Raw genomic sequence first — 19,110 nt, forward strand, 5'->3', positions numbered from 1 at the left:
GAATTCCAAATTTTGGGGCCCTTTATGGGCATAGAGTTTTTACACAGTGTGATATGGACACAGGGTATGTCAAAAAGAGATCCGTGTCTTGTGTTATGGTTGTGTGACCTGTTAAGGTTGGTGAGGAGGAGTTTGAGTGTAGTGTTCTATGTATGTATTAGGCACATGAGCAAGTATGGATGTTCTTTACGGTGAGCAGTTTTAGACTTGAATAATGTATTGGTGGAGTATGTTGTCAGGAGTGGGAATTTGTTATTCAGACTGCAGCCTTTTGCTGGGTTATTAGTGGCCTTAGGTGATTTAATGTTGTTGATCGTCATGCACAAGGGTCATGATAAGGGTAGACGAGTGAATGATACGGTGCAAGGAGAGCTGATTGTGGAACAAAGTACTGTATCTTTGATAGTATGCCTACTGTCTTATAGATTTTCTTGGAATTTTGTTGTATGTGTCTGGAATTTGAGGCTACTGTCAAGGTGGATTCCTAGGAATTTTCCCTCTCTGAGTCTTGTGATGGGTAATCCATTTAGCATTATGTTAAGTGGAACATTTGCAGCTGTTTCTAAACTGAATGAAACAGGTAAGCTTATTAGTCATCATCCAGGTAGGTATTTTCTGCAATTCGGCATTAACAGTGTTGGCCAGTATGACTGGGTTTGGGCGAGAGAAGACGTATGTAGTGTCATCTCCAAAAAATATGGGTCTGAGTAGTTGTGTTGCATTTGGTAGGTCACTGATATAAATGAGAAAGAGGAGTGGGCCAAGGACACTTCCTTGTGGAACACCGACTGTGACTGAGTGGAAGAGTTTGCTCCATTTGTGTACAAATACAGTATTGGCTTCTGTTACTAAGGTATGACTTCAGGTAGTTGAGGGAGTGCCCTCTTATACCATAGTGTGTTAATTTAATGTGCAGCAAATCATGGTCGACAGTATCAAAAGCTTTACATAAATCAATGAAGATTCCCAGCGGGACTTTCTTCTCAAGAGCAGTGTATATTAGTTCTAGCATGTGCATAATAGCATCATTTGTACTTTTATCATTCCTGAATCCAAACTGACAGGGGTTTAGTATGTTGTGCGAGACAAGGTAGGAACTCCCAATATCCCAAACCCCTCCTTTAAAGTGCAGGCATTGTACCTCCCATTTCCAGTACTCGAGTCCGGCTATATAAAAATAACCAGTTTCCCTGAATCCCTTCACTAAATATTACCCTGCTCACACTCCAACAGCTCAATTTAATCCAACCTGACACATTAATAAAATCTGCCAATTTCTTATAAAGCTTAATCTCCTTGATCATGACTGGGAATCTTTGTTGAACTATTGCCAAAATAACATCAGTTCATTCTTGACTAACACTTCAAACTCACTTTTCCAACTTTACAATCACCAACATTAAATTTCATTCATAGACTTTCACTTCCCAAGCATATACATGTAATTTCAAACTTAAGAAAAATTATTCACTATCTTAGTCAAGATAATGACTATCAAACATTAGGCTACACAAAATAACAAACCTTCTGAGTATTGTTTTTCGTCATCCTGTCTTTGAACCGGTAGTCGTCTCTTATGTAACGCTCTCGTGTCTTGAAGTCTGTCAAGGTAGTCTTGAACACCTTCACAGCACAATCTTCAGGAGCAGTTTTATCCTCATTCCTGGAGAAAGAAAAATGACCTGTAATCTTTTCTCAAGCTTCCAGGAAAAAACATCTTAAAAAATATCTGAGTTTTAGAGAACTGTAGCAACATTACAAAACTGTAATGTTTGTAATATTTTAGTAAACAGTAAGTTATATTATCTGCACACCTCTGACAAGACAGTGATGGAGTGAGTGAGTGATGAAAGTTTTTCATTTTTTTTGGGTCACCCCTGCCTCAGTGGGAAATGGCTGTGTTTTTAAAAAAAAAGTGAGTTCTCTTATGAAGTTATTCTAACTAGTGCAATTTTTTGGCAAATGCAGTTGAAAAAAGTACACCCAAGACTGAATACTAGCAGCATGTACTATGAAGGTTTTTTCATGTGCAATTCAATTTTCAATGCACATTTTCAATTGTATTTACAAAAAAAAAAAAAAAAAACATTTGCTATATGGAAGAGCTTTATACGAGAGCTTACTGTTACAATCTAATGTCAAGTATATTATAAAGTACTTAATTTTGCGAGAGGTATAGGTACTACTGTATTAGCAAAGAAACAAGTTCTTTCAAAACCTTTATCCTTACTGACAATTTCCCACTCTGGCTCTGGCTCCCTTTCCAGAAAGGCACAGACATCACTGCTAATCTTAGCTACTGAATCATGACATCACTAACCAAGTTTTAAGTGCAGGGAACTACTACTTCCCTTACCCTGTCCAAAACTCAAGCAAGAACATTTACTCAAGATGTGTTTCAGCTTAATGAGCTACAGTGTAAGGACAGTCAAAGAGAAACTGAGATAGTGCTTGAATAAATAAATTTTCTTCCTATTTGGAATTTTTTTTTATTTTACTTACTCTCCAAGCTGAGCATGAAAGATAACAGCCTCTTTTCCTGTGCTTATAATACCATTAACAGATTCCAGGACAGCATTGTTAACCAACTTGAATATCACAAGACGAGTTTTGGGGTCAAGAGCCATTTCGGACGTTGCTTTCTCCACCTTAAAGATATAACAGAATCCAGGTAAGCATCTATGTTTAAAATTATATATATTTAAACATGTTACACACTGCAATTACAGTATACACTCCAATAGCTGAATTAATGAGGAAGGGGTTAGGTTAGAATAAAGAAAAATAAAAACTACATATATGAGAGTTATTTTTCTCACCACTCCCCTACTCCCAAGGTGCTTTTACTAGAAAAAATGCCAAAACCTTTACAGAATTTTCTCCATTGGGAAGTGGAAAAGAATTCTTCCTCCATAAGCCATGCGTGTTGTAAGAGGCGGCTAAAATGCCAGGAGCAAGGGGTTAGTAACCCCTTCTCCTGGCAACACTAAATTTAAAAAAGAACAACTTAAGTTTTTCTTTTTTAGGTCACTCTGTCTCAGTGGGATATGGCAAGTTCATTGGGGAAAAATTTAAATTTGAAAAGTTCAATGTGTAGCAAGTGGAACTCCTGTAATCGAAAAGATATTCCTAAGGTCACAAGAACATGTCCTCAGGAACATATGCTGTACATGACACTGTATGCATGAGACTGTTAAGAATTAATTTTCTACTGTGCCTAGGTGTTCTGTTGCAGTTCATCAGTGTGTTTCAGGGTCGTGTAATGTAGAACGACTAAAGTTACATACAGTATAAAGAAGAGCAATATAATTCCTAGTGATTATGAAGCCAGAGATAATTATATATATGTGAAAAAGAATTGTCAGTATACATATTCCTTCAAACCTTAATCTATGGGAGTGGAACACTGACATGACTAAAATTCTGGCTGTTGAAAATAATTATGCAAGAAATAATAAGTGGTTGAAGTAGCCAATAGGAAAAATGACGATGTATGGAAGATACACGAGAGAAGAGTAAGCCAAAGATATGGTACTATTACAGTGATGTAAGAAAAACAAATGTCAAGTCAGAAAGAGGGAAGTTGTGATGGGTAGACAATATCATGCATAAGGAAAGCAGGGGGGTTACATACTGAATAGGTTCCATGACAGCATACAGGATACTGAAGTTATTTTTCAAACAGAGCTACATGGGGTCTTCTTTGCTAACAAGATACTTTAGGAAAGTAAGTTCTATAATAATAGGAAGATAAGAAATATTAGTTCAGAACAAAATACCAGTTAACTTGGGTCAAGTAAGTGATACAATTCTTTGATAATTTTAAGTGTAAATTGGAAACTACAGTTTAAATGATATTAATGAGCTGGCCCTGCATATACAGTACCTTCTTTCCGGTGATCCACATTTTTGTTGGCTTCAAATTGAGCCACTGTTCATTATGTTCCACCCACCAGCAATAGTAACCTATAGCTCAAATCAAAGTGAACAAAAATGAGGAATGCCAAAAATAGGTGTTGTATATGCAGGGCCCTTCTGTATACTGAACTTGTATTTGGATATTAAACATAAATATTGGAAATAAACATGAACATTAATTTTGTAGGTAGTAGGTTGGTAGACAGCAACCACCCAGGGAGGTACTACCGTCCTGGCAAGTGAGTGTAAAATGAAAGCCTGTGATTGTTTTACATGATGGTAGGATTGCTGATGTCTTTTGTCTGTCTCATAAATATGCAAGATTACAGGTATGTCTTGCTACTTCTACTTACACTTAGGTCACACTACACATACATGTACACATTTATTTATACACACTCATCTGAGTTTTCTTTGATTTTATCTTAATAGTTCTTGGTCTTATTACTTTTCCTTTTATATCCATGGGGAAGTGGAATAAGAATCTTTCCTCCGTAAGCCATGCGTGTTGTAAAAGTCAACTAAAATGCCGGGAACAATGGGCTAGTAACCCCTTTTCCTGTAAAGATTACTAAAAAGAATAAGAAGAAAATTGTCAAAGTGGGAAGTCTGAATGTGCGTGGATGTTGTGCAGATGATAAGAAAGAGATGATTGTGGATGTTATGAATGAGAAGAAGCTGGATGTCCTGGCTTTAAGTGAAACAAAGCTGAAGAGGGTGGGAGAGTTTCAGTGAAGAGGAATAAATGGGATTAGGTCAGGGGTTTCAAATAGAGTTAGAGCTAAAGGAGTAGCAATAATGTTGAAGGATAAGCTATGGCAGGAAAAGAGGGACTATAAATGTATTAATTCAAGGATTATGTGGAGTAAAATAAAGATTGGATGTGAAAAGTGGATTATAATAAGCGTGTATGCACCTGGAGAAGAGAGAAGTGTAGAGGAGAGAGAGAGAGATTTTGGGAAATGTCGAGTGAATGCGTGGGGAGTTTTGAATCAAGTGTGAGAGTAATGGTGGTTGGGGATTTCAATGCTAAAGTGGGTAAAAATGTTATGGAGGGCATAGTAGGTAAATTTGGGGTGCCAGGGGTAAATGTAAATGGGGAGCCTTTAATTGAGCTATGTGTAGAAAGAGATTTGGTAATAAGTAATACATATTTTATGAAAAAGAGGATAAATAAATATACAAGGTATGATGTAGCACGTAATGAAAGTAGTTTATTAGATTATGTATTGGTGGATAAAAGGTTGATGGGTAGGCTCCAGGATTGCGAAAAAGATTTAGGAGTTCTGGTTAGCAGTAATCTGAAACCAAGACAACAGTGCATAAGTGTTCGCAATAAAGCTAATAGAATCCTTGGCTTCATATCAAGAAGCATAAATAATAGGAGTCCTCAGGTTGTTCTTCAACTCTATACATCCTTGGTTAGGCCTCATTTAGATTATGCTGCACAGTTTTGGTCACCGTATTACAGAATGGACATAAATTCTCTGGAAAATGTACAAAGGAGGATGACAAAGTTGATCCCATGTATCAGAAACCTTCCCTATGAGGATAGACTAAGGGCCCTGAATCTGCAATCTCTAGAAAGACGTAGAATTAGGGGGGATATGATTGAAGTGTATAAATGGAAGACAGGAATAAATAAAGGGGATGTAAATAGTGTGCTGAAAATATCTAGCCTAGACAGGACTCGCAGCAATGGTTTTAAGTTGGAAAAATTCAGATTCAGGAAGGATATAGGAAAGTACTGGTTTGGTAATAGAGTTGTGGATGAGTGGAACAAACTCCCGAGTACAGTTATAGAGGCCAGAACGTTGTGTAGCTTTAAAAATAGGTTGGATAAATACATGAGTGGATGTGGGTGGGTGTGAGTTGGACCTCATAGCTTGTGCTACCAGGTCGGTTGCCGTGTTCCTCCCTTAAGTCAATGTGACCTGACCTGATTAGGTTGGGTGCATTGGCTTAAGCCGGTAGGAGACTTGGACCTGCCTCGCATGGGCCATTAGGCCTTCTGCAGTGTTCCTTCGTTCTTATGTTCTTATGTACATGTTTATAGAGGGGCAACTGATATATCGGATCATTATTTAGTTGTAGCTACAGTTAGAGTAAGAGGTAGATGGGAAAAGAGGAAGGTGGCAACAACAAGTAAGAGGGAGGTGAAAGTGTATAAACTAAGGGAGGAGGAAGTTCGGGTGAGATATAAGAGACTATTGGCAGAAAGGTGGGCTAGTGCAAAGATGAGTAGTGGGGGGGTTGAAGAGGGTTGGAATAGTTTTAAAAATGCAGTATTAGAATGTGGGGCAGAAGTTTATGGTTATAGGAGGGTGGGGGCAGGAGGAAAGAGGAGTGATTGGTGGAATGATGAAAGGGTGTGATAAAAGAGAAAAAGGTAGCTTATGAGAGGTTTTTACAAAGCAGAAGTGTTATAAGAAGAGCAGAGTATATGGAGAGTAAAAGAAAGGTAAAGAGAGTGGTGAGAGAGTGCAAAAGGAGAGCAGATGATAGAGTGGGAGAGGAACTGTCAAGAAATTTTAATGAAAATAAGAAAAAATTTTGGAGTGAGTTAAACAAGTTAAGAAAGCCTAGGGAAAGTATGGATTTGTCAGTTAAAAACAGAGTAGGGGAGTTAGTAGATGGGGAGATGGAGGTATTAGGTAGATGGCGAGAATATTTTGAGGAACTTTTAAATGTTAGGGAAGAAACAGAGGCAGTAATTTCATGCACTCGTCAGGGAGGTATACCATCTTTTAGGAGTGAAGAAGAGCAGAATGTAAGTGTGGGGGAGGTACGCGAGGCATTACGTAAAATGAAAGGGGGTAAAGCAGCTGGAACTAATGGGATCATGACAGAAATGTTAAAAGCAGGGGGGAATATAGTGTTGGAGTGGTTGGTACTTTTGTTTAATAAATGTATGAAAGAGGGGAAGGTACCTAGGGAGTGGCGGAGAGCATGTATAGTCCCTTTATATAAAGGGAAAGGGGACAAAAGAGATTGTAAAAATTATAGAGGAATAAGCTTACTGAGTATACCAGGAAAAGTGTACGGTAGGGTTATAATTGAAAGAATTAAAGGTAAGACAGAATGTAGGATTGCGGATGAGCAAGGAGGTTTCAGAGTGGGTAGGGGATGTGTAGATCAAGTGTTTACATTGAAGCATATATGTGAACAGTATTTAGATAAAGGTAGGGAAGTTTTTATTGCATTTATGGATTTAGAAAAGGCATATGATAGAGTGGATAGAGGAGCAATGTGGCAGATGTTGCAAGTATATGGAATAGGTGGTAAGTTATTAAATGCTGTAAAGTTTTTATGAGGATAGTGAGGCTCAGGTTAGGGTGTGTAGAAGAGAGGGAGACTACTTCCCGGTAAAAGTAGGTCTTAGACAGGGATGTGTAATGTCACCATGGTTGTTTAATATATTTATAGATGGGGTTGTAAAGGAAGTAAATGCTAGGGTGTTCGGGAGAGGGGTGGGATTAAATTTTGGGGAATCAAATTCAAAATGGGAATTGACACAGTTACTTTTTGCTGATGATACTGTGCTTATGGGAGATTCTAAAGAAAAATTGCAAAGGTTAGTGGATGAGTTTGGGAATGTGTGTAAAGGTAGAAAGTTGAAAGTGAACATAGAAAAGAGTAAGGTGATGAGGGTGTCAAATGATTTAGATAAAGAAAAATTGGATATCAAATTGGGGAGGAGGAGTATGGAAGAAGTGAATGTTTTCAGATACTTGGGATTTGACGTGTCGGCGGATGGATTTATGAAGGATGAGGTTAATCATAGAACTGATGAGGGAAAAAAGGGGAGTGGTGCGTTGAGGTATATGTGGAGTCAAAAAAACGTTATCTATGGAGGCAAAGAAGGGAATGTATGAAAGTATAGTAGTACCAACACTCTTATATGGGTGTGAAGCTTGGGTGGTAAATGCAGCAGCGAGGAGACGGTTGGAGGCAGTGGAGATGTCCTGTTTAAGGGCAATGTGTGGTGTAAATATTATGCAGAAAATTCGGAGTGTGGAAATTAGGAAAAGGTGTGGAGTTAATATAAGTATTAGTCAGAGGGCAGAAGAGGGGTTGTTGAGGTGGTTTGGTCATTTAGAGAGAATGGATCAAAGTAGAATGACATGGAAAGCATATAGTAAATCTATAGGGGAAGGAAGGCGGGGTAGGGGTCGTCCTCGAAAGGGTTGGAGAGAGGGGGTAAAGGAGGTTTTGTGGGCAAGGGGCTTGGACTTCCAGCAAGCGTGCGTGAGCCTGTTAGATAGGAGTGAATGGAGACGAATGGTACTTGGGACCTGACGATCTGTTGGAGTGTGAGCAGGGTAATATTTAGTGAAGGGATTCAGGGAAACCGGTTATTTTCATATAGTCGGACTTGAGTCCTGGAAATGGGAAGTACAATGCCTGCACTTTAAAGGAGGGGTTTGGGATATTGGCAGTTTGGAGGGATATGTTGTGTATCTTCATATGTGTATGCTTCTAGACTGTTGTATTCTGAGCACCTCTGCAAAAACAGTGATAATGTGCGAGTGTGGTGAAAGTGTTGAATGATGATGAAAGTATTTTCTTTTTGGGGATTTTCTTTCTTTTTTGGGTCACCCTGCCTCGGTGGGAGACGACCGACCTGTTGAAAAAAAAAAAAATTAATTATGACAATAAAAGAATGGTTGTGGCCTGCATTAGCCCACCAGGTATGCGAGCATTTCGATGAAGTACAAGATGCTATCAAAAAGTTGCAGAACTACTGAAAAAAAAAAAAAACTCATATACACTTACCTAATTGCCTAGCTGAAGTTCTCCCCCCTAAAGTATTCTCCTTGGGAGGCCATACACTAATCCTAGCACCTCTGCCACTTCTTGAAACATTTCTGAAACTTATTTTTTCCTCATAGCATCTATCATGGATTGTGATTCTGCTCGAGTCACTTCGCTGTTAAAATGCTGCTCTTCAAGTGCCATTTTTATTTTTTGGAAAAAGAAAGAAGTCACAGGGAAGGCTAGATCTGGGGAGTAGGGAGGGGAATGGGGGGGGTGACTGCCATGTTTTTGGTTCATGAGCAGGGGCACTGTCGTGGTGAATGAACCAGTGGTTGGAAGCCCATAATGCCAAATGTTCCTTTTTCATTTATTCCTTCAAACATCTCAGACCCTCAATTTAAAAATTTTGGTTAAATGTCTTCCCTGCTTGAACAAATTCATGATGAATTATTCCGACTAAAATAAAATAAATGAGCATGCTCTTGATATGGCATGCCTTTGTTTTGGCCTGAGTGATTAGGGGCTTTTTCCATTGTTAAGACTGTTTCTTGGTCTCTGGGTCAAAGGCATAGATCCAAATTTCATCACCTTAGAAAGAATATCTTGGTCAATCTGAACTCTTTTTGAGGCCCTAACAAACATCCAAGTGATGGTCTTTCTGGTCTTGAGTTAGAAAGTGGGTCAGAAATTTCACAGCTATTTGCCTCATGTTCAAGTTTTCAGTCAAAATGCTTTGACACGACAAAGAAATTCCCACAACACTTGCAATGTCCTCGATATCCTGATGGCAATCTTCGTGAATAGCCTTCCTCACTCTTTCAACACTGGCGTCTGTTTTTAATGTTGATGGACGATTAACGTTCATCATCCTCAACTGACGGTTGTCCTGCTTTGACTCAAGAAAGCCATTCAAAACACTGTCTGACTTATTGCTTCATTGCCAAATGCTTTCTGATGCTTTTTGTGGGTTTCACTAGCCATTTTACCAAGCTTCAAACTAAAACAAGCACAAAACACACAAAAGCATACATACATGCACACAAGGTCACTGTCCTTTCAAAGATGCCATTGTTACACAAAAAATCTCAACTGACATGACAAAACATGCCCATCTAACCTCAATGGAATGACAAATTGCACTGAAACTCACCAAGCTACTTCATAAGGAAGTGTACTGCAAGACGTGATATACACTGCCACAATATTTCACCCAGGAAGCAAGCAAAAATTTGAATCTGAAACTTTCTGATAGCTCCTCATACACAAGACCAGGTTACATACAACAGACTGTTGTTACATACAACAGACTGTTGTTACATACAACAGACTGTTGTTACATACAACAGACTAGCAATGCTTCAATAGTAAACCAGCAGCCCACAAAAGCAGATTTGTAAAGAATTTAAAGGCATAATTAACATAACAGTACCTTGTCATGAACACGATGTTTTCTTCTCATGTCCGTCAGGGCTGAGCGGTACAGTTTGTTAAATACCTAAAATGGATAACCTTGAAATTAATATATTTAATTTATATGTAGATCCAAACAATAGAAATATTTCTTTCAGATGTATGATTTGTGAAAATGAGACAGTATATTCTGTACCATATTTTAACCCGTAAATGGTCCAGGCAGATCTATGTTCACACGTGTAGTGCTCCAAAAGTAAATCTACATTTTTTTTACATATTTTCAAATAAAACAAAAAAAAAAAAAAAGTAGATCAAAGTTTTTTTTACACATTTTCAAATGTAAAAAAAAAAGATCTACTTTTTTTACATACTTTAAAATGTTGAAAAAACGTATATATACGTTTGGACCGTTTACGGGTTAAAGCCCATAGGACCATCTGATTGAACTGGACCAGACCTCTCCCCTCTCCATTTAAATTTCAAGAGATAAAAAGTCCCTCTCCCTGCAAAAAACTATGTTCTGTTTTTTACTATGGTAAATGCTTTCATATTTTCTGTATGTACATTTTATGAAAGTGCAGAGAACTCATATTTGTTTGGGCGAGATTTATCAAGAGCTGTGGATTTAATAATTATTTTATTTAAGTTTTAATATATATACGTACATATATTTTCTGACATGCTGTTTTAGTATAAACAAGTTAACATTTATGAAGCAGTTTAGAGAAACTGGTTAGCCAAACTTGTGTCCTGGAGATATGAAGTAAACTCTGGAGAGTTGGGGATGTTGCAATTCAGAAGGTTAATTGAGTTGTGATGTCTGTGCACTATAGGCAATGCAGTTCTTGAATGAATGTTGGTGAATGTATCTCTTATTTTTGGGTCACCCTACCTTGGTGGGAGGGGGCCAGTATAGTTAAAAATAATATTTTGCTTGTATTATTTTTAGCATGTATGGTATTTTGTAGAGTTAGTTAAGAGTAGTAGATTTAATAATTACATTTGTCTATTGGGAGGCAGGGAGTCCTGTCCTCTACACAATTGTGATAGATGTGCGATCACTCAGTTATAAGTTTACTGACATCACACCCCTCTCTAACACACAACCAGCTACTTGCTACCCTCACCACAACCCTCCCCTTCTACACCAACAGATTGAACACACCAACAGATTGAACTTGCATCTACCTATACCACAGCCCTCTGCTGCAGCGCTGTATAGCCCTTGTGGCTTAGCACTTCTTTTTTATTATAATAATAATCTGCTACATGCCCAGCTACTCACTGCTCTCCATTTTCCATTGAAGGCTGGGCAGGCATTACCCTCAGAACCTTCCCACACCAAGACACCTCCTATTCTCACTGTAACAGTGAAGGAATGGACAGCATGTATAAAGTGTGCCATGTCAGATACAATAGGAACAAGTTGCCTACAATATGATTAATAATTTTTTATCAGCAACAAATGCTAGTCCAGATTGAAAGTAAACAAAATGCTATCAATCTGACTAGTGCTGTAATGGTATCCTTGGATGGCACAAACAGAAATGTCAAATCATAGCCCATCAATTTAAGCGGAAAAAAAGGGAAGGGGGATCTAGACAGCCAGAAAATACAGTAATTTACAAGACCAATGTGATGATTTTATACACACTAAATATACTAATAAAAAAATGTTACTTGTTTACACACCTTATTGGGTAAATTCATATCAAATCCTCCGCCATCTCCTGTATTTATACCAGGTGGTAGATTCATTATCCGTTCAGCATTTCTTCTTCCACATATTTTAAGATCGTGTTTAGTTACAAATTTTGTGCCTTGTTTCACATAACCACATGCGGGGATAACTGGTTCCCCACGTTCTCGCTCCTGAATTATAGGAAGAATAAGGTTACTAGAAAATGAATAAGAAGGCATTTCCACTAGTTTTATCATGACCAACAATTAAATTTATTATTACAGTATTAAACAAAAAACAAGTCACAGCTTTTAACCTCAAAAGAGTCGATGGCTCTATTTTCATCATCTACTTCTGGAAGCTCATCATCACTGTCTGGACCATACCATGTTGGACAAATCTTAAATTTGTTGAATGAAACAGACACTGAAAAGTGAATAAAAAATGATACTGAAGGCTACAGATACTGCATATAGTAGTGAATGTTAGAAATATTACCGATACATGTTACAGATATATATAATTTATTTACAAATTTTTTTATTAATGATCTTTCTTTCAACACATCGGCCATATCCCACCGAGGCGGGGTGGCCCAAAAGGAAAAACGAAAGTTTCTCCTTTTACATTTAGTAATATATACAGGAGAAGGGGTTACTAGCCCCTTGCTCCCGGCATTTTAGCTGCCTCTTACAACACGCATGGCGTACGGAGGAAGAATTCTGTTCCACTTCCCCATGGAGATAAGAGGAAATAAACAAGAACTAGAAAGAAAATAGAAGAAAACCCAGAGGGGTATGTATATATACGCTTGTACATGTATGTGTAGTGTGACCTAAGTGTAAGTAGAAGTAGCAAGATGTACCTGAAATCTTGCATGTTTATGAGACAGAAAAAAAGGACACCAGCAATCCTACCATCATCTAAAACAATTACAGGCTTTCGTTTTACACTCACTTGGCAGGACGGTAGTACCTCCCTGGGCGGTTGCTGTCTACCAACCTACTACCTAGGTTTATTAATGATACACATAAAATAAATTATACAGTACATGATTTAAAATTCAATAAAAGTTGATATACTTTCACAATATTTTGGACACCCATGAGGATCAATGAAGTGATAAAAAGTGGCATTCATTACACTTGCTGTCAATCACTTGCCCCATTAACGTAAATGTATATTTAAGTCAATAACTATCAGAAACAACTAACTTCCATTTTCTATATCCTAGAATAAGCTATTAATGGAAGAGTTAAATTTAGAGAACAATCAGCCCCTAAATTTGCATAATTAGGAGGCCTAACCCAAGAATAAATTTAATTATTTACAAGGGTTATCACAATAAGTTTTTTTTTTTTTAATCCTTGGTGCAGAAACCCATAATTAACTCCTGGCCTTGGTGCACGACCCCCAAATTGCGGGCCTTGGTGCACGACCCCCAAATTGCGGGCCTTGGTGCACGACCCCCAAATTGCGGGCCTTGGTGCACGACCCCCAAATTGCGGGCCTTGGTGCACGACCCCCAAATTGCGGGCCTTGGTGCACGACCCCCAAATTGCGGGCCTTGGTGCACGACCCCCAAATTGCGGGCCTTGGTGCACGACCCCCAAATTGCGGGCCTTGGTGCACGACCCCCAAATTGCGGGCCTTGGTGCACGACCCCCAAATTGCGGGCCTTGGTGCACGACCCCCAAATTGCGGGCCTTGGTGCACGACCCCCAAATTGCGGGCCTTGGTGCACGACCCCCAAATTGCGGGCCTTGGTGCACGACCCCCAAATTGCGGGGTGCACTTGGTGCACGACCCCCAAATTGCGGGCCTTGGTGCACGACCCCCAAATTGCGGGCCTTGGTGCACGACCCCCAAATTGCGGGCCTTGGTGCACGACCCCCAAATTGCGGGCCTTGGTGCACGACCCCCAAATTGCGGGCCTTGGTGCACGACCCCCAAATTGCGGGCCTTGGTGCACGACCCCCAAATTGCGGGCCTTGGTGCACGACCCCCAAATTGCGGGCCTTGGTGCACGACCCCCAAATTGCGGGCCTTGGTGCACGACCCCCAAATTGCGGGCCTTGGTGCACGACCCCCAAATTGCGGGCCTTGGTGCACGACCCCCAAATTGCGGGCCTTGGTGCACGACCCCCAAATTGCGGGCCTTGGTGCACGACCCCCAAATTGCGGGCCTTGGTGCACGACCCCCAAATTGCGGGCCTTGGTGCACGACCCCCAAATTGCGGGCCTTGGTGCACGACCCCCAAATTGCGGGCCTTGGTGCACGACCCCCAAATTGCGGGCCTTGGTGCACGACCCCCAAATTGCGGGCCTTGGTGCACGACCCCCAAATTGCGGGCCTTGGTGCACGACCCCCAAATTGCGGGCCTTGGTGCACGACCCCCAAATTGCGGGCCTTGGTGCACGACCCCCAAATTGCGGGCCTTGGTGCACGACCCCCAAATTGCGGGCCTTGGTGCACGACCCCCAAATTGCGGGCCTTGGTGCACGACCCCCAAATTGCGGGCCTTGGTGCACGACCCCCAAATTGCGGGCCTTGGTGCACGACCCCCAAATTGCGGGCCTTGGTGCACGACCCCCAAATTGCGGGCCTTGGTGCACGACCCCCAAATTGCGGGCCTTGGTGCACGACCCCCAAATTGCGGGCCTTGGTGCACGACCCCCAAATTGCGGGCCTTGGTGCACGACCCCCAAATTGCGGGCCTTGGTGCACGACCCCCAAATTGCGGGCCTTGGTGCACGACCCCCAAATTGCGGGCCTTGGTGCACGACCCCTAAACTATGGGACAACACTGATGGTAATATAAAATTTTTAATAAAGGAAAAAAAGGTTAGAGAGAAAATGAACAACTGTTCTGTAAAAATGTAACTGCTTATTCTTTGCATCTTTCATGGACCCCACATCATAACTTGTGGCATCAAAAAACCCATTCTCACCTTTGGAATTGCCATTGTACTGTCTCTCCTCTCTGTTCAATTGCTGGTCATATTCACGGTCATATTCATACTGCAGCATCTGAGCCAAGATGAGGTCATCTGTAGTGTCTTCTGATTCTTTCAGATTAATTAGATTAGCTAAGTCTTTTTTATCATCACTTAAAGACTTACAGTATGCCTCATTTTCTCTGTAAATAGATATAATGAAAAGGTGATCAGAATGCCATATGCTTATATCTGATGCCAATTAAGGGTATGTGTATTGCACAGAGACCAGTTTTACTGTACAAAATTATTCAGTACAAGATTAATTCTTTGAATCACAGTCCAGTGGACCCTCGACCAACGATGGCATCGACTAACGTTAAATTCGACTAATGATACATGTTAACATTAACATGTTGCCTCGACTAACGTTAAAAAAACTCTACTAACGATAATCGTTCTCGGGTACCGATTAATATTGTTAGTCAAGGGTCCACTGTATATACATATATTAGAAGTATATTAACAGCTTACAGATGGTACAAATGCAAATGAAAAAATCAAATTACTCTACTTCACAAAGGTTCCAGAAGGAAAATCTTTGATCCTTAATCTATCAAATACTGTATATTTAGAGTGTTATTTACTTAGACAATCTGTCCCTACTGAAATTCACAATAGCTGTTTAGAAACAAATTAAAGAGTTAAAAAAATTGCTGGAGATAAAAAAAAAAAAAAAAAAAATCTCCAATCTGTAGACCCAGAAGTAGCTTGTTTCCTTAACATGCTTAACTGACAACCATGCCTAGCCCGTGTCAAGTAGAAAATGGCCCAAACAATGGGTTAAAATCCCAAACAAAAAGGCGAGACAAATTTAATCATGACCCAGAGTTCACTAGGCAGCACACAGCAAGTTATGCTTGTAATAACTTGGCTACCATACATGGAAGACAGTGCAAAAAAATACATGCTAAGAAAAATATGAAGATAATGTATATTATAATTCAGAGTATGTACCTAACAACCTTATTACAGTAGAGTAATACACACACTTTTCTAGTTTCACATACATGCATAGATTCATATCTGTTCTTCCAGCTTATCTGTTTGTACTGGTGCAATAATTTTTTGTTAAACCTTTCCATAAAAGAATATTTAAGATAAAAAATACAAAGGCATTCAAACAACAGTACAATATCATGCTGTACTTCTTCAATCAGTTTACATTAAATACATTAACTTATAATGCTGTATATCCAACATAATGTTACTGTAATAACTAAAGGTACAGTACAGTAATGCAAATATTAAACTAATCTGGAAAGGAATATTTTGTTAGAAGCACAAGGCCCACTACTCACTTCTCCTGTATGTCCTTGGCAACATCCTCTGACATGAGATCGCGAAACGATATAGAAGATTCTTTTTGAGATGAAACTAAAGCAGCAGCTCCACAAGCACCAGCCATCCCAGCACCTCCCCATGCAAGTTTGGGAGTAGGAAGCGTGTTGGAGATGGGGGGATTTTCAAGCATTGGTTGTGCCAATTCTGCTGAGGCAGCCATTATAATCTTGTTTTAGAGCTTTTAGATATACGTAATAGCTTTTGATACCAATTTAGTTTAATCTTAAAATATTAAGATTAAATTAATCTATGCTTGCAGTATTTTCTACCTGAAATATAAATACACACATGACATGTTATTTAAGTATTTTATGACATACAGTAATAAAAAAAATCAATAAGTGTTTCCTTACACACATTACATTATTTTTTATACGTACGTTAGACTTTAGCCACAAAGAAAATCAGCCACAATTAGTGATAATAGTACTTGAACAAATTACAGGGACTAAGAATGAGTAAACAAAAGTATTGTAGCTATTTGATGAAACACATCAATAATGTTTACAACATTCAAGATGAGGACAGATTGTTTTATTAATGAAAAATTAAAATACTGTATAGTATACAAAAATTATTGAAATTTGGAGTGCAAATTATCACCACAACATACTACCAGGCAATTAGTGTTTAGCTGTGTTTAAGACAAAATCTGGAATATAACTTTATTCATACCAACTAATAAAGCTAGAAGTGATTTGCAAATATTCAAATGCTATGTACATTACTGACTTCAGCCTCATTAATAGATGACAGTGATGTTAATGTTCATGAACATTTTAATTATTCACCCTTGTGGTTTAGCACTTCTTTTTGATTATAATAATAATAATTTAATTATTCAACTTTTATATATTGATGGTTTAACCCCTAAACAGTCCAAACGTATACAGTGGACCCTCGACCAACGATGGCATCGATTAACGATAAATCCGACTAGCAATACATTTCAACGCAAAATTTTTGCCTCGACTAGCGCTAAAAAACTCGACCAATACTATTTGTTCCGTCAGACGCGTCCACTTCTGGCCAGTGTTTACAAGCCAGCCAGCCAGCCACCGCGGTCGCTTCCAAGCATACAATCGGAACATTTCATGTTATCACAGCCTTTTCAGTTTACCTGGAGTTTACCTGGAGAGAGTTCCGGGGGTCAACGCCCCCGCGGCCCGGTCTGTGACCAGGCCTCCTGGCGGATCAGAGCCTGATCAACCAGGCTGTTGCTGCTGGCTGCACGCAAACCAACGTACGAGCTACAGCCCGGCTGATCCGGAACTGACTTTAGGTGCTTGTCCAGTGCCAGCTTGAAGACTGCCAGGGGTCTGTTGGTAATCCCCCTTATGTGTGCTGGGAGGCAGTTGAACAGTCTCGGGCCCCTGACACTTATTGTATGGTCTCTTAACGTGCTAGTGACACCCCTGCTTTTCATTGGGGGGATAGTGCATCGTCTGCCAAGTCTTTTGCTTTCGTAGTGAGTGATTTTTGTGTGCAAGTTCGGTACTAGTCCCTCTAGGACTTTCCAGGTGTATATAATCATGTATCTCTCCCTCCTGCATTCCAGGGAATACAGGTTTAGGAACCTCAAGCGCTCCCAATAATTGAGGTGTTTTATCTCCGTTATGCGCGCCGTGAAAGTTCTCTGTACATTTTCTAGGTCGGCAATTTCACCTGCCTTGAAAGGTGCTGTTAGTGTGCAGCAATATTCCAGCCTAGATAGAACAAGTGACCTGAAGAGTGTCATCATGGGCTTGGCCTCCCTAGTTTTGAAGGTTCTCATTATCCATCCTGTCATTTTTCTAGCAGATGCGATTGATACAATGTTATGGTCCTTGAAGGTGAGATCCTCCGACATGATCACTCCCAGGTCTTTGACGTTGGTGTTTCGCTCTATTTTGTGGCCAGAATTTGTTTTGTACTCTGATGAAGATTTAATTTCCTCATGTTTACCATATCTGAGTAATTGAAATTTCTCATCGTTGAACTTCATATTGTTTTCTGCAGCCCACTGAAAGATTTGGTTGATGTCCGCCTGGAGCTTTGCAGTGTCTGCAATGGAAGACACTGTCATGCAGATTCGGGTGTCATCTGCAAAGGAAGACACGGTGCTGTGGCTGACATCCTTGTCTATGTCGGATATGAGATGAGGAACAAGATGGGAGCGAGTACTGTGCCTTGTGGAACAGAGCTTTTCACCGTAGCTGCCTCGGACTTTACTCTGTTGACGACTACTCTCTGTGTTCTGTTAATGAGGAAATTATAAATCCATCGACCAACTTTTCCTGTTATTCCTTTAGCACGTATTTTGTGCGCTATTACGCCATGGTCACACTTGTCGAAGGCTTTTGCAAAGTCTGTATATATTACATCTGCATTCTTTTTGTCTTCTAGTGCATTTAGGACCTTGTCGTAGTGATCCAATAGTTGAAACAGACAAGAGCGACCTGTTCTAAACCCATGTTGCCCTGGGTTGTGTAACTGATGGGTTTCTAGATGGGTGGTGATCTTGCTTCTTAGGACCCTTTCAAAGATTTTTATGATATGGGATGTTAGTGCTATTGGTCTGTAGTTCTTTGCTGTTGCTTTACTGCCCCCCTTTGTGGAGTGGGGCTATGTCTGTTGTTTTTAGTAACTGTGGGACGACCCCCGTGTCCATGCTCCCTCTCCATAGGATGGAAAAGGCTCGTGATAGGGGCTTCTTGCAGTTCTTGATGAACACAGAGTTCCATGAGTCTGGCCCTGGGGCAGAGTGCAAGGAGTTATCGCCTATTCAAAGTCATTTGGCATCAAGATAACATCGGATAGGCTTGTGTTAATCAAATTTTGTGGCTCTCTCATAAAAAATTCATTTTGATCTTCGACTCTCAGTCTGGTTAGCGGCTTGCTAAAAACTGAGTCATATTGGGACTTGAGTAGCTCACTCATTTCCTTGCTGTCATCTGTGTAGGACCCATCTTGTTTAAGTAGGGGCCCAATACTGGACGTTCTCGATTTTGATTTGGCAT

General features: G+C 40.0%; 2 protein-coding genes across 8 annotated transcripts in view; one reads left to right on the plus strand and one right to left on the minus strand.

Annotated features, from left to right (window-relative positions):
- The window catches only part of IFT46 (intraflagellar transport 46), a 290,653-nt gene that overhangs the window by 215,044 nt on the left and 56,499 nt on the right, over positions 1–19,110 (plus strand). The window lies entirely within an intron of this gene.
- Positions 1–19,110, minus strand: part of LOC128695820 (serine/threonine-protein kinase RIO3) — a 40,137-nt gene that overhangs the window by 16,349 nt on the left and 4,678 nt on the right. For 5 of the 7 annotated variants that reach the window (XM_070092999.1, XM_070092998.1, XM_053786690.2 and 2 more), the window contains exons 2-8: positions 16,069–16,380; positions 14,723–14,910; positions 12,087–12,196; positions 11,782–11,961; positions 10,106–10,171; positions 2,503–2,648; positions 1,525–1,663 (exon numbers count right to left, since the gene is read on the minus strand). In XM_070092999.1, coding sequence (XP_069949100.1) covers positions 1,525–1,663; positions 2,503–2,648; positions 10,106–10,171; positions 11,782–11,961; positions 12,087–12,196; positions 14,723–14,910; positions 16,069–16,271 — 1,032 coding nt within the window. In that variant the 5' untranslated portion in view covers positions 16,272–16,380. The remainder of the gene's footprint in view (positions 1–1,524; positions 1,664–2,502; positions 2,649–10,105; positions 10,172–11,781; positions 11,962–12,086; positions 12,197–14,722; positions 14,911–16,068; positions 16,381–19,110) is intronic. The other 2 variants (XM_053786692.2, XM_053786689.2) reach the window with 1 other exon arrangement.

The sequence above is a fragment of the Cherax quadricarinatus genome, chromosome 41 (genome assembly GCF_038502225.1).
Source record: "Cherax quadricarinatus isolate ZL_2023a chromosome 41, ASM3850222v1, whole genome shotgun sequence".
Taxonomy (NCBI): domain Eukaryota; kingdom Metazoa; phylum Arthropoda; class Malacostraca; order Decapoda; family Parastacidae; genus Cherax; species Cherax quadricarinatus.